Here is a 13,827-nt window from a genome sequence, read left to right as displayed (position 1 = left end):
TTCACTTAACTGTCATTGTGAGCTTAGGTTTGTATTCTTTTAAACATTTTTACACTCTGTTTTCATTCTAATTGCATAGTTTACAGTCTTTACTAGAAAGTTCCTAAGTATTTCAGAATGGGACAGAGAGACAGCAACAGGCAAGTAGGTTGGATATCAGGGAGGCAATCCAAGTGCCAACCAGCAGGAATGAGAGCATGTGACACAGGACAAAAAGGTACAAGCTGGGAGCCCAGTTCTTTTGTAGCAAGTAGGACCTGCAGGCCTGAGGAAAAAGAGGTGTGTGTGAGCTGGTGGGCCCGCCATGCGGTGGGCAGAGAGGGGTGCAGGATTACCTTCTCATTCCTGCAGTTGCTCAGCCCCATGCTGTTCATGGAGGACAGCTTCCCATCAACTCCGTGCGGCTGTTGTTGCTGCTCCCGCTGGATCTGTTCTCGCATCTTCCGAGCCTCCTGGATAGCTTTCATCACTGTGTCCTGGTCCCCAAACAGGGCAGGAGAGTTGAGACTGGATAGTATATCTGCATACACAGGGTGCATCATTAGAGGTGTGTGGGGACATAGTCCCTCAAGTGCTGGCTATGATCCGCTCCCCAGGGCAACACGGTATTTTCTGAACAAGGAAGGGGCACATCTGTTATTAACAAAACTACAACACTGGTTAGAGAACAGAAAGCCAAGTTAACAAAGCATATAGTTTTAGGGTGCAGTTAGCACGTGAAGGACACCCTAGTACTCCAGGCTGTGCAGATGACTGGTCCTAGGTTCTAATCTTGTCTATACAGGGCAGAGTATTTGCCCTGCTTGTGCCTACAGTATTAACGCTCCTACATTCCAGTCCTAGATCTATTGGGAGGGTAACTGCTTTCTTGTGTCTGTAATTTATGTGCAGTCTTTGTTGATCTGTGGGGGAGGCACAAGATGGGGATAGGGCAGAGAGGAAGCTGAGATTTCTGTCCGGATCCTGTTTATTTGGTGTGCTATGTGTAGGAGGGCAGTTTGAAGCTCAACAGGATGAGACCTAAGAGGGTACATGTGCACTATGGTGACATCTATATGTGTGTCCTGTGTCCGCTGCAGGAGCGAGGGGGTGGGAAGGAGCACATCACACTCTCCATTCTCCAAGAGCTGGCTGGTTAATGAAGCATTCTTCTTATCATGCTGCCTCCCTTATTTACCAAAAGGATGACAACCCTGCCCCACCCCCACCTTGGACACCCATTGCTCTCCCCACCCCCGCTCCTGACAGGGAAGCAGTATGTGTGGGGATGGCTTTCACAGGAGCACAAATCCTAAAATCAAGTAAGAATAAACATTTCCCTTCATTATATTCCGTGTAACCCAGGGAGGGAAATGAAATGGAAACTAATTTTCCTCTATGCCTTGCATTTTTCTCAGCTCAAATGAATATTTTGGATCAGTTTTTTTCATTCTGAGACAAAGGAGGGCAATTATTGATAGATTTCAGCTGCTGTTGTGCGTTTATCATCATCCACTTGTGTGTACTTGTGTGAGGTCCTTTGTATTTCATCACACGTGTGTAAGAAGCATGTATGCATATACACCTCACAGAGAGAGGAATAGGGAAACCAGACTACAATCAAGCTCATACCACATGCCTTCTATGTACAATGTGTGTGTGTGTGTATGTGTGTGTGTGAGTATATTCATATAAATGTATATATGCACACATACATAGAAATGTTGCAAAAAATTCTGAAAAATGTCTATGAAAATGTTTGTAAAAATCAGTTACTTTATTAGAAAGTATTAAAAAAACATTTTCTTTTGTTTGGAAATTTGCTGATTAAAATAAAAGACCACTTTTGTGGAATATTATTCTCATAAGATTGCTGTCCAACAGCTGATGCTTTTACCCCTGCCCGTCTGGCTTTGGACCGAACAAGCTGTGGACAGGAGCTGGGCCTGGGATGTACCAGCTCTGTCTCTGTTCCTTTGGATGCACAGCCCAGGTTGCATCCTTTCCAAACAGGATGTAAGAGTAGACTGCACAAAGCCACTTCAAGGCGCAGGCCACTGTTTTCCTTATGTTGGTTCTCTTTTCTTATCTCCCAACTCTAAAAACGCCAGCCAAAAGAAATAGTTCATGTTAATGCTCTGGATGTGTATCACTGTCCTCTCCCTGAGTGGCCCTGACAGAGTGTGGGATGCTGTGGCTCCTAGGAGAGGAACCTAACTCTGGAAATCAGAATAGGCTGTTGTCCACATCCTAATGCCCCAAGTGTCAGTGGCAGCACTACATCTTACTGTGGGGAGACCCACTCACACGCAGCCCAGTTGAGTGCACCTCTAACTGTCAGCTTCCTGAGAGCAGAGTTCTGAGTGAGTGACCTGGCTATAAGTCCTGGTTCTGCTGGTCCACAGCACAGGGCTGAGTCATTCTACCTGTAAGAACTACACTATGTAACTTGCAAAGGGAAATTAAACAAAGGGGAAAGACTACATATAAACTATGGTGGCTCTAGCCACACATTACTGTTTCTAATTATGATAGGCAATAGGGCTCCTTGATTCAATAACACAAGGAAGAGGACATGGTAAAGAAATTGGCAGTCTAATTCCCAACCCCTTTGAATGCTCCCTATCCCCAGTCTTTATTTGGAAACCAAGAGATGAGAAGAGTCTAGTAACAATCCCTTTAATACTTTGCTTTGTTCCTGCTGACAAGTGCCTTCCTGTCTTTGTTTCATTCTACCTAAGCACAGGAGCCTGCTGGGACCCACCTATCATTGTCTTTCAAAATGAAGACTGCAAGACCCCATCAGGTGGACTGTTCTCTGCAGGCCTTACAGTAGCCCACAAGCTACACAATACCATTGACCTTTCAGGGTTTAGGAAATACAAAATCACTCCAGTCACTAACTTTTGTTCAGATGTATCCTTGTAAAGCCCATGCTTTTGTTCCACACTTTCCCAACAGGGGCATGAAAATACCTTCAAGTCCTTGAAAAGGCACTTCAGAGGGCAAGGAGGAATAAGCACATTGTGGCATGGCTTCCTGTATGAAGCCAATTCTTGATGCCCTTACGAAATTACTTCAGGGCAAAACTGACAAAACTCAGATTCCCCACTAAGTGTCTGATGGCCAGAATCCACTATCATCCAAAACAGGACAAAACAGAACAAAACAAAACAAAACAAAGCAAAACAAAACAAAGCAAAACAAAACAAAGCAAAACAAAACAAAACAAAACAAAACAAAACAAAACAAAACAAAACAAAACAAAACAAAAGCAGATGCTAGCAGGACAATTTCTAAAAGTTCTAGTTGCCCAAGAACCAAGTTGGGTCTGCTTCAGGGAGAAGAGCATCGCTGTCCTTCCCCAGGAACTCAGGACAGGGCTAGTAGGCAGGAGCGGAGGACTGCTCTCTCTCCATTTACCTAAAGAGGATCCTCTCCCCAGGCTCCCCCCGATGGGGCTGGGGATGCTGCCCTTGTTTGGCAGGTTGACAGGGCTGGTTTTGCTGGCTGGGAAGAGGCTCTGGGTGGGAGATGTTGGGGACTTCACAGGCTCTGCTGTCTTAGGCCGGGATGAGAGATTCAGTGGCTGGGCTGTTGTTTCATCCTACAAGAGTTTAACATAAATAATTATTTAAAGAAAGACAAATGAAGCACATTATCACTTAGTAAGCTACAGTCATTTTACACCTCCGAGACAATGCCACGTTCTCCAACAGTAATAACAAAAGAAGCTAATTATCTACCTCCTTGAAGATTCATCGGAAGGAACCTCATTAATTTCCCTGTGTTATGCTTCTATTTACATTAACTGTGTAGTTGGATCATTCTTTTTGCCAAATTAAAATCTGAATTAGCTCACATTACAGCTTAATTTCCTAATGTGTTTTCAGGGATCTAAATTAACCTAGGGCATTTACAAAGAATTATTTAAAATTTCAGTAGCTCTGTAGTGCTTTTGTGTTAGTCTCTCTGAAAAGTTCCTGTGACTATAAATAGTCCCTGCAGCTAATTTTTTAATATATATTTTAAATCAAACAATTCCAAGTACTTTAGAATGGAAATATGGAAAGCCATCTTCTGCTCTCCAGGGCCCCTGCCCTCAGAGTCCCATGCCACACCACAGGCTTCTATGTGGCTTTCTGGGTGTGGGTGCTCTTATGGTTTATATTCTGGTCTCTATTCATGTTTAAAATTAATTTTTGTGAAGAGTAAGCATACATTATAATTATGTTTTACATGCTATGCTATATGCAATTTATTTTTCATGCTTAAAGTGATGTCTTGTTACAATCTTTGCTACATATATTTATGGAATGTCTATTTTAAGACCCATGCCCCTCCACACCAAGCCCAGTACTTTCATCTCTGACTTGGAACTCTGAGTTAGCCAGTGGCTTGAAAGTTAAGCAACTTGTTTTCATTTTGTCTCATTTATCCAACCATCAAAGAGCTACAGATAGTATTTCTCTCATTTCACATATTTAAATATGTGATTTAAAGGTTCAATAATAAGATCTGCATTATTGCATTCTGAAGCAAAATCATCAGCAAATGTCAGATCCCATCTCGCTCGTGGGGCACAGGGGACTTGTTTTCAATGACATTATTGAAAATACACAACAGAATCTGGTAACAGAATATTCTCTCCCAGGGTAAGTTCTCTGAGGCTTAGTTCTCCATCTATAAAAAGACAGCCATATACTAAGGGATGTCAACCAACAGTCATGCCAGCAAATGACAGTGCAGGGGGAGGGGAGAGGAAGGACGGGAACACAGACCATGCACCAGGCACTACATTGGGCACCTGCAGCCACTGAGCCACTGATGCCACTGGAGTGTGAACTGTACTGCTCAAAGTCAACAAATGAAGAGAGGAAAACCCAAATAACCAAAAGCCCCTTCTCCTGGCTGTATTGGGAGAGAAAAAAATGAATCTAACTTACTGGACTCCACACCTCACCCCTGCCCCTTCCTACCAAATGACCAGCACAAATGATCATTTGTCTTTATGTCTGTCTGAGTTGTTTTGTTGTTCTTGTTGTGTTTGGTGTCAATAGGAAACAAGTGTCAGTTCCATCTGTGTTGCAGTGCACTTTAATCTATATTTAGTATAGGGCATGTTCTGGGGAAATATGATTACACCCACTATGAATGTCAAAATTCTCTGCTGTACTAAATTAATTTTTTTCTTTTTGCCCTTGACTCAAAGGATTTTTAAACTAGTCACTTCCTTCACTCATACTAGAACCACAGCGATTTATATGCTAAGTATTTCACTCATGTTCTCCATGTTTCTTTTATTTGGGGTTTGCTGAACTTCTAAAATGTCCAAGTTTAGAGTGTTTGTCACATTAGAGACAGGTTCCATCACTATTTCTTCATAGGTAAGTCAAACTCTTTCTTCTGGTTATGAGTTAGCTCGTTTGAGTCTTCCCCAGGTTCCACTTTGTGTTGCTTTGTTCTGTCTTCGATTCCATGGTTGTTTCCTCCTGTGGCTTTGAACTGCTCCTAACCCCAACCAGTGATGGCTCATCTGCGCAACTGCACGTACCACTTGTAGGCAACTACTTTTATTTTTGTCCTTGTCTTATTATATTTGTGTTTTCTTCAATTTTCTTGAAAATATGGGCTTTACAACATCTTCTTTGGTTTTAAGTATGCTCTAATTTACTATTTATAATTCAAAATTCATGTCAAGGATTTCTCCATTGTAAATCAAGATAGAGGGACAGGATCAGGTTTACTCACTGTCAGGACACAGGACATGACTATTAGACAGTGCTCTACAGGGATTTATGCTAGGAGCCTGGGAACGTGATTCCTGAAATAAGTGAATTCTACACTGGTCCTACTTTACTATCCAGAAGGAGTTTCTGAGAAGTGGTATAGGGAACGAGGTAGCCTCCCTGAGCAGAGAGTTCAGAGTTTAAAATTGCTAATGTAGACATAACTTCTGAGGGGTACCAAAGAGGACAGATCTACAGAGAGAAAATGCTAAGGAAGTCAAAAAGACTGGGCTGCACGCTTAGTTAGTTGAGCACTGAGCAGCAGATGCATGTGAGAAGGCAGCTTGAGGCTGGGGAGAATGAAGGGAGTAGGCAAAACGGCTACTGAGACTGGCTTACTCTCACATAAACACAGTGCAAAGGTTTCTTGATGTACATACAGGGCAGTAAGTAAACTCCCTAGGAGGCTGTTGCCTCATCCTGGGGCTAAACTTCCTCCAGATTCCTGGTTGTTTTGAACTTAACAAATACGAAAAGTATATCCAGAGAGGATCCATAAGTTCTGTGTCTCAGAATAGATTTCAGATATTTAAAGAGATGCAAACACTTTAATAGTCAACCTTGTGAAATTCAAAATATATAGCATCTATTCAATAACTATGAGCTAATGTGAATAAAGACAAGAAAAATACAGCAGAATGGTAGAGATAATAGTTAGATAAGACAGAAAAGCAAAAACAGCAACTTAGAGGGGGCTAGGATGTAGGCAGACAATGTCACCTGTCTAGAATATACAATGGGAGAAAACATTTATGTTCTTTCTATGTAAGAACAGTGACTTTTTGTGGCATTTTAGTAGGGCTAATTGTCTGTCCCCCTCCACTCAGTTTAAGATAGCAGAAGGCATTTGTCAGGGGACAGGCTGTAGGGCCTGAGTGTCTGCCTTGCCAGGTTGAGAAGGTTTGCTGTATATAGACCAGATACATAATACTCACGGCCAGCTCAATAATTCTCAATCTTTCTCAGTATGGGAGTATGCAAGTGGACACTTCTATTCCAACACAGAAACTACCTCCATTTCCTTCATGACCACCAACTCCTAGATTACAGTGACAGACTTTTAATAGATGAAAACCCCCTGTTTATCTCTGGTACCTTCAACAAATCTTGCCATGCCGTATTTCACTACACAATGCATAATCACGCTTTATATCCTGAGAACCATGATGTATCTGGATGATCAAATCTTCACAGTCAGCAGTCTCAGAAGTTCTTCAGTAATAGGAACATTCAATTTAAATGCTCATTTTATATTTTGGTTTATATATTTCTGCTCACATACAAAATATATGATCTAAGAAGTATAAGAAATGGGTCCTTTGTTGCTAACATAAAATAGTCAAGTCAAACCATACAGAACTCTTATACCTAAGAATTTGCATGTGGTCAAGTGAGTAATAAAATCTGTTGGCCCACAAAGCTGGAATGGTAAAAGCAGATAGAAACTTGAATTTAGCCAGGGAACATTTACTCATCTAGTAAAGGCTTGGTTTGGTGCAGTTCCAGTTGGCCAACTTAAATTACAAAATGACTTTTTCATATTAAAATATTTAATACCCAAATAGCCTGAGTTGTGGTGTTTCACATCCTTCTCTAACAACTATGAAGAGACTCAGTCCTTGTTTGAGCTGCTATGCTATGATTTGTATCCAAAAATAAGCTTTTGGAACATAAAATAATGTGTTTTCAAAAACTTATAATTCCTGTGTTCATTGTTATAGCTCAAGATTTCTAACGATTAAGTGCACTTTCCTTTTATTTCTCTAAAGAATCTGACAGAATGGGTGGCAGTAAGTTAATTTGGGGGTGGAGCATAGACAGGCTGCCTTGAGGGTGCTCGTAGTCTTGTTCTGCAGGAGTTGAAGTTCATTATTTTTGCAGACTTTCTGAAATCTCAACATTGCTATCTGAAAATTTACCGGAATGAAACAGCGTCGGTGACCATGGAGCCCCCAGTAGTGATGCTGGTTCATCTCCACTGTTTCCTTCTCGAAGATCAAAAGCTGCCCAGACTCCGCAAGGACAATGCTTCTGATGCATTACAGTCATGCATCCACCCTTACACAACTCTCCAAGGTCATGGCCAATTACACACAATTATTTCTCCAAATGGTGTGAACTTATTAACTTGATATTGAAAGGAGATACAGTCCCCCAAGCCAACTTATATTTTGTATAGAAACCATATGCAGCACACATTTAAAGTGGCTGATCACTTCTCTTATCACCAAGTATCCCTCAGGTGACCAGTTGAAAAATCAGATAAGAAAACCATCTATCAACACTGCCCCTAAAACTGTGAAAGCACATTTATCCCCTCATAATGACACAACATCAAAAGTATCATCAGCCGGTGACACCCTATTCCTCAGCTCCTTGGGACAGCCCTCCACCAGACTATGCCAAGTCCAGCATTAGAATTCGTTTGATCTTCTTTTAACACCAAGGATTCTAGATCCTACTCTGATACTGTGAGGGGGCTTCCCACCTGCTTAAGAAACAGGGAGAAAAGTGTTGCAAGTCTATGACAAAGACTAACAATACAAGCACAGCCATTCGTGCCAGTGAACATTAAAAAAGGAAAGCCAGACTCCAAAGGGAGAGATTTTTTGAGGAGTGAATTTTTGGAGTTCAGTAAGCATCTCACAATAGAGCACTATTGTTATCAAAAGGGAAACACCTGTTTCTCAATGCTCAATCATGGCATCCCCATAAAGAGGCACATTTGGGGATCTTTTATGTTGCTGCATTCCTGCTGCTTACTCCCAGCATAGCCTGGTTCACTACCTTTCTTACACAGCTATTTTCCGAACTGTTTCCACAATCCTGCAAAGCAAGTACCTTAACTTGAGTTACAGGGCTGGTCCCTCTCTTTTCATTTTTTATCCCAGTAGGTGAGACCGCCCCTGCTGAGTTTGGTGGCTGCGGAGTTGATGGCATCTTTGCTCCAGGTGACACCTGCATGCTGGCCAGCTGAGCGGCATAGAGCTGCTGCAAAACAGAGAAGGCAAATGTCGTCTCATTAAATACAACTGAAACAGGTTCAAAAAAAAATCTTACCATTTTGTCAGAAAACAGCTCTCACAACTGTGTAGTTTCTCACTTTTTTAAAAGAGGAAAATGAAAAAAGCCAAGTAACTCAGAAAGGAAGAGGGCTAGAATGAGGAACATGGTGCTGTGGCTGTTCCAAGTGACGCTGGGAGGAGACAACTCAGTCCCTTCCACTGTACTAACAGGAGCTTGGCTAAGCACTCTCTGAGGTCCCTCCACAGCCTGGAATCACTATATGAAGTTCCTTAACGTCCAGTGTGTCCACTTGTGGGCTAAGAAACCAACCCCAACTTCCCTGAGGAACCTCGGTCTTACCACCCTTTGCCGTGGACTCAGATCCTTCTTGGAGATCAGTGCTGCCTCTAAGGCCCCTGAGTCTGACAGCAGCCACTTCCCTCTCAGGGTCTTATCTCCAGGCACCATATAACACATTGGCAGCCATAGAAACAAAAAGTCAAGCTTCTTTTCCTGGCCCTAGGACTGAATGAGGTAAGAAAATGTCCCTCTTTATGTCCAGAACAGCTCTGCTGGTGTCTCCCTGAATTCTCCTTTGGCTTGGGACTCCAGGCTCATCTCCCTATATTTCCACCATTGTTTCCTGGCCTCTTCTAAGTATTTGCAATGGTTCTCTTCAGAGGTAGACCTCTGCCCCCTCTCCAGGGCTCCTCTTCCTGATGAAGGTACACAGAACACCTGATACTATATATCTTAAAGTGATCAACAATAAGCACATTGATGTAACTGAATGCAGACCCAAGATTGGAATATAAGCCAATCTCACTTTTATATAATTTTAACTTTTATCAAAATAATGTTATACATGGTTCCATAAACTCAGTACTACTTTACAGCTTTTAAATGAAAGAAATCTCCACAGCATGGCTACCTTGAATAAGGTAAAGCCCCTATAGCCATCCATGATGCCCTTGGCCTCCCTACTTCATGCCTACTCTGTGGAGACCATCTCTTTTGAGCTTGATCAACTGCTCTTGCTGGCACTTTCCACCTCACTCGCAGATGTTTATGTGCTGTTCTGTCCTTATCTGTTGACCTCACACAGGAGGATAAGCTTAGCCTTACTACATCACCAGCCCTATGTGCTTTCATGCGTCCCTCCAATTACTTAATGTTAACATCACAGATTTTAAGTTAGTCTCACTGTTTCATTCTACCACTATTCATAGTTTAGGTATGCAAAGAGCTGTGTTTCATTCTCTCTTCTCTTTTCTCTTTCTCTCACTCTCACTTTTGCTCTTGTCATACAAGAATTGAATTTAGGTCTTCAGGCTTGTTAGGTAAATACCACTGAGCTATATCCCCAGACTTCCTTCTATCTTTTATTTTGAGACAGGGTATCACTAAGATGTCCAGGCTAGACTTGAACTCACCCTGAAAGTGACACACACCTTGGACTTGTGATCTGCCTGTCTCAGTCTTCCATGTACTTGGGACTAGATGGATTAGATAGAGCAGCAACTTTTCTCTTTAACTTTTTATTTTGGTAGATTTAGTATTTGTATTTTTTTATAATTTTATCTTTCATTTCTCTCCTTTTGGTTTCTGTAACTAGCACTGGGTAATTCACAGACTCTCCAAAAGACCAAGAAAACTCAACATAATACAGTTGACTATATAGCTAATCTGTATATCCCTAAGAGATACCCTCTTAGGATTCTCTACACTCTTGTTCCAGTCTGAACTAGTTTACTCATTAGACCTGTGTTACATAGAATTCCCCTTTGTGTCTCCTATATTGGATTCTGTTTTCTGTCTGTCACAGCTTCCTGTCTGTTAGTTAATTTTCTTATTTTAGGCAGTATCTACCCTCCAGGAAATACTTGAGAAAGTGACTGTGAGGTTAGTATTTTAGGAACTAATGGTTCAGGAAACTGGTATTATTATTATATTCCCTTGATACAGAATTCTAAGTTAAAATGACTCCCAGAATTCCAAAGACAATAACTTATTGTCCTTTTCCTCTTTTTGCTAAGGAAGTCTGATGTCATTCTGATTTCAGATTCTTCATATGAAATCAGTTGTCTCTTGAGATAACATTGACTTCTTCCCTTAATACCAACTGTAGGGATTTCACTCTGAGGTCTATCTGCCTGCTGCCTTAGCACTCACTGGTCTGAAGCCCAGCCCGTCTAATGCATAAAACCATGTGTTTCAACTCTAGGCAATGCTCTGGGATTCCCCATCAATTCATACTAATAAACATTAGGAATGCTCATGGACCCTAGCTTTTTCTTCTATCTCCTACTCTTCAACATATTATTCTATTTTACTACAGATTATTTTTATCAATTTCTAAGGGGTCTATGAATTTTCCTAAATTTCTGCTATCCAGTTTTAAGGATCCTTTTGTTCCCTGGTTGCTTTTATAAAGCATTTTAATCACTTTTCTGTTGGGTAATATCAATGATGGCTTTAAAGCTGTTTTCTTTTTCTGTTCTCTGCACTGATTTATCTCTTTTTATCCTTTGAGCCCTTTCTCATTGGAGGCTTTTCTAATGTCTGTGGTGATGATTGACTGATATGTAAGTGACATCACCAGAAGACGGGTGGGAATTCTAAGTGAGGGGAGGAAATATTGAATGACAGACTTCTGTATAAAAGAATGATGCAGAAAGTAGGGTTTTTCCTTGGGGAATCCAAAGTGTCAACACTCACATTGCTTCCCCTATTCTTAGAGGGATATCTCCAAATTCTGTCTTGGCTGGAAATATTCGTTTGAATGCCATTATTATATCTGATGTACCAAGATTAAAAAAACCAAACTATTCCTGCAGATTCTCCAGAGTCTCCCCATTCCTTGCTGGGTTGTGTGCTGCTAGTGATGGGTAAGATGAAGCAGTATCCATTATCATGCAGGAGGCTGAAGTGCCATGTGACCATTCTCCTTCTATGTCTTCCTTCTATGACACGTCGCCTTTTTTTTTTTTTACTGATGACAGTTACAACTCTAGTATCCATTTCTTATGTCCCCCAAACTTATAATGGTCTCTCTTTCTACCTGTACTTGAAGGTTGCTGCTTCCAATCCTTAACTGTTTCTGTATTAAAACTTAGATAAAACTGGTAATACATGAATATGTTAATTTGCTGTGGTAACCCACAGTCAGATACCCCAATCTTAACACTGTTGATTCTTGAAAACATTCAAATATTTTCTTTTCTACCTATAATCAAGATTAAGCCATTACCTTGATGGTCAGATTTCTTTCATAATAGAAAGCATCCTAGTTCATCAACTACAGAGAAAATAGCTCAAACTGGGCCACATTAGCAGAAGAGAAAAAAACAGGTGGTTTGTGTATAATTTCAAGCATTACTATCATTCAGATGGACAAATAAAAAAAATTACAGTAATCAAAAACAGACCTTTCAGCACATGTAATTAAATGAAAGCTTAATAAAGAATAATTTGCAAGAGCCAGATGTGCCTATGTCATGATTGTTGCTTTCTTTGGAACAATTTTTCTAATATAACAAGCCTCTAAAGAAATTAAAGTTTCTTAATTCTGTATGCAATGACTCAGAGGCAAGAAAATTCACAAGTAAGAGTCAAACTGCTATAATTTAGGCATAGGAAAGGCTGTGGTTTTGTTTCTTTTTTACTTTGATGGATCTTTTCCTTTTGAAAGTCAGCAAGGCTGAGCATAGAGCTCATCTGGTAGTGTGCTTGCCTAGCAAGGACGAAGCCCTGGGTCTCTTTCCAATACTGCATGAACCAGGTATGGTAGCATAATGTCTGTAATCCATTACCAAGTTTGAGATCAGTCTGAACTACATAAGACCATGGCAATAAATAAATAAATAAATAAATAAATAAATAAATAAATAAATAAACCCACACAAATCAAGTTGGTAGGAGACACAAGCATCTGCTATGGAACTTCTGCTTAGACTAAGGCACTGAAGCTTGATAGTGAACGATATGGATAAAGGTAGTTACAAATAAAAATGCACTGGCTAGTTTTGGGAGCTATAAACAATAACTGAATTTTAAAGAGCCATTAGGTCTTAGTGACACAATCCTTAGAAATAATCTATTTCTCATCAAAAGGAAGTTCATGTTGTTTTAATCTTTCAGGAAACTAAGGAAGAATGCAAAAACACTTTAGAAATAAGTCCATATTTTAAATATCTGACTCAATTCAATGATCCTTCAGATTTACTGGTCGACATAGTTAACTTTTAAAAATAAGGTAGCATTAATTGTTTTCTCTAAAGTTATTATAATCATTTCACACTCATATCTAGTAAGGCTGATATAAAAGTGACAGGACCCCATAAACTCGTCCTGCTCAGAACTGGCCTCTTGAAAGTTGTGACTTCTGGTGCACTGAAAGCAGGGAGAAGCACCACAAGTGAAGTGGACAGCAAGATTCAATGTAAAACTCAGTACAACAAGGCTTGAGATGAAAAAAGAATCAGAAATGGAATACAACAAAAAGAAAGCTACTACATCACATTCTACCTAATTGGAGATTTTATATTTGATTTAGATAATAAAAATGCTTTTCATCAAATAGGCATACATTTACAAAACAATTTCATGGCTCACTTTCTAAACTACTATCAGCTTAATGTATTTCATTTGCGTATTTCTGTACCAAGAATAGAGGATCCGAAGTCTTGGAGCAATATTCGCTCTGGAGGGGTGAAATGGAGATTTCCAACCCTTAACTGAGCTTTCTTGAGGTGTCCATCACTTTTGAACCGTGTGTTTTTCAGTTACAATCCATGATAGACTATAAACTTCCTGAAGACGTGAGAGACCTAATCTTTGAATCTGAACTAATGACAGCAGCTTGGGAGTACCAGGTGCCTAGGAAGGACTCCTGAAGTGACTGAAGTGACGGTCTATACAGATCACTGCACAGTACAAGAGGTTCTGCAAATAAGACAGAACCACACTCAGTTTTATTTATCATAGGCCTTGAGAATTACATTGAATTCTAGAAAATCAAATGAAATAAAAAAAGTATCACTCAATCTTTACT

At 40.4% G+C, this 13,827-nt stretch overlaps 1 protein-coding gene across 3 annotated transcripts in view; it reads right to left on the bottom strand.

Moving 5' to 3' along the window:
- Window positions 1-13,827, bottom strand: part of Sox6 (SRY-box transcription factor 6) — a 540,795-nt gene that overhangs the window by 69,596 nt on the left and 457,372 nt on the right. For all 3 annotated transcript variants that reach the window (XM_032892841.1, XM_032892839.1, XM_032892840.1), the window contains 3 exons: window positions 8,610-8,759; window positions 3,403-3,586; window positions 336-520 (listed from right to left, as the gene is read on the bottom strand). In XM_032892841.1, coding sequence (XP_032748732.1) covers window positions 336-520; window positions 3,403-3,586; window positions 8,610-8,759 — 519 coding nt within the window. The remainder of the gene's footprint in view (window positions 1-335; window positions 521-3,402; window positions 3,587-8,609; window positions 8,760-13,827) is intronic.

The sequence above is a fragment of the Rattus rattus genome, chromosome 2, assembly GCF_011064425.1.
Source record: "Rattus rattus isolate New Zealand chromosome 2, Rrattus_CSIRO_v1, whole genome shotgun sequence".
NCBI classification, from domain to species: Eukaryota; Metazoa; Chordata; class Mammalia; order Rodentia; family Muridae; genus Rattus; species Rattus rattus.
This window is presented reverse-complemented; position numbering and strand designations above follow the sequence as displayed.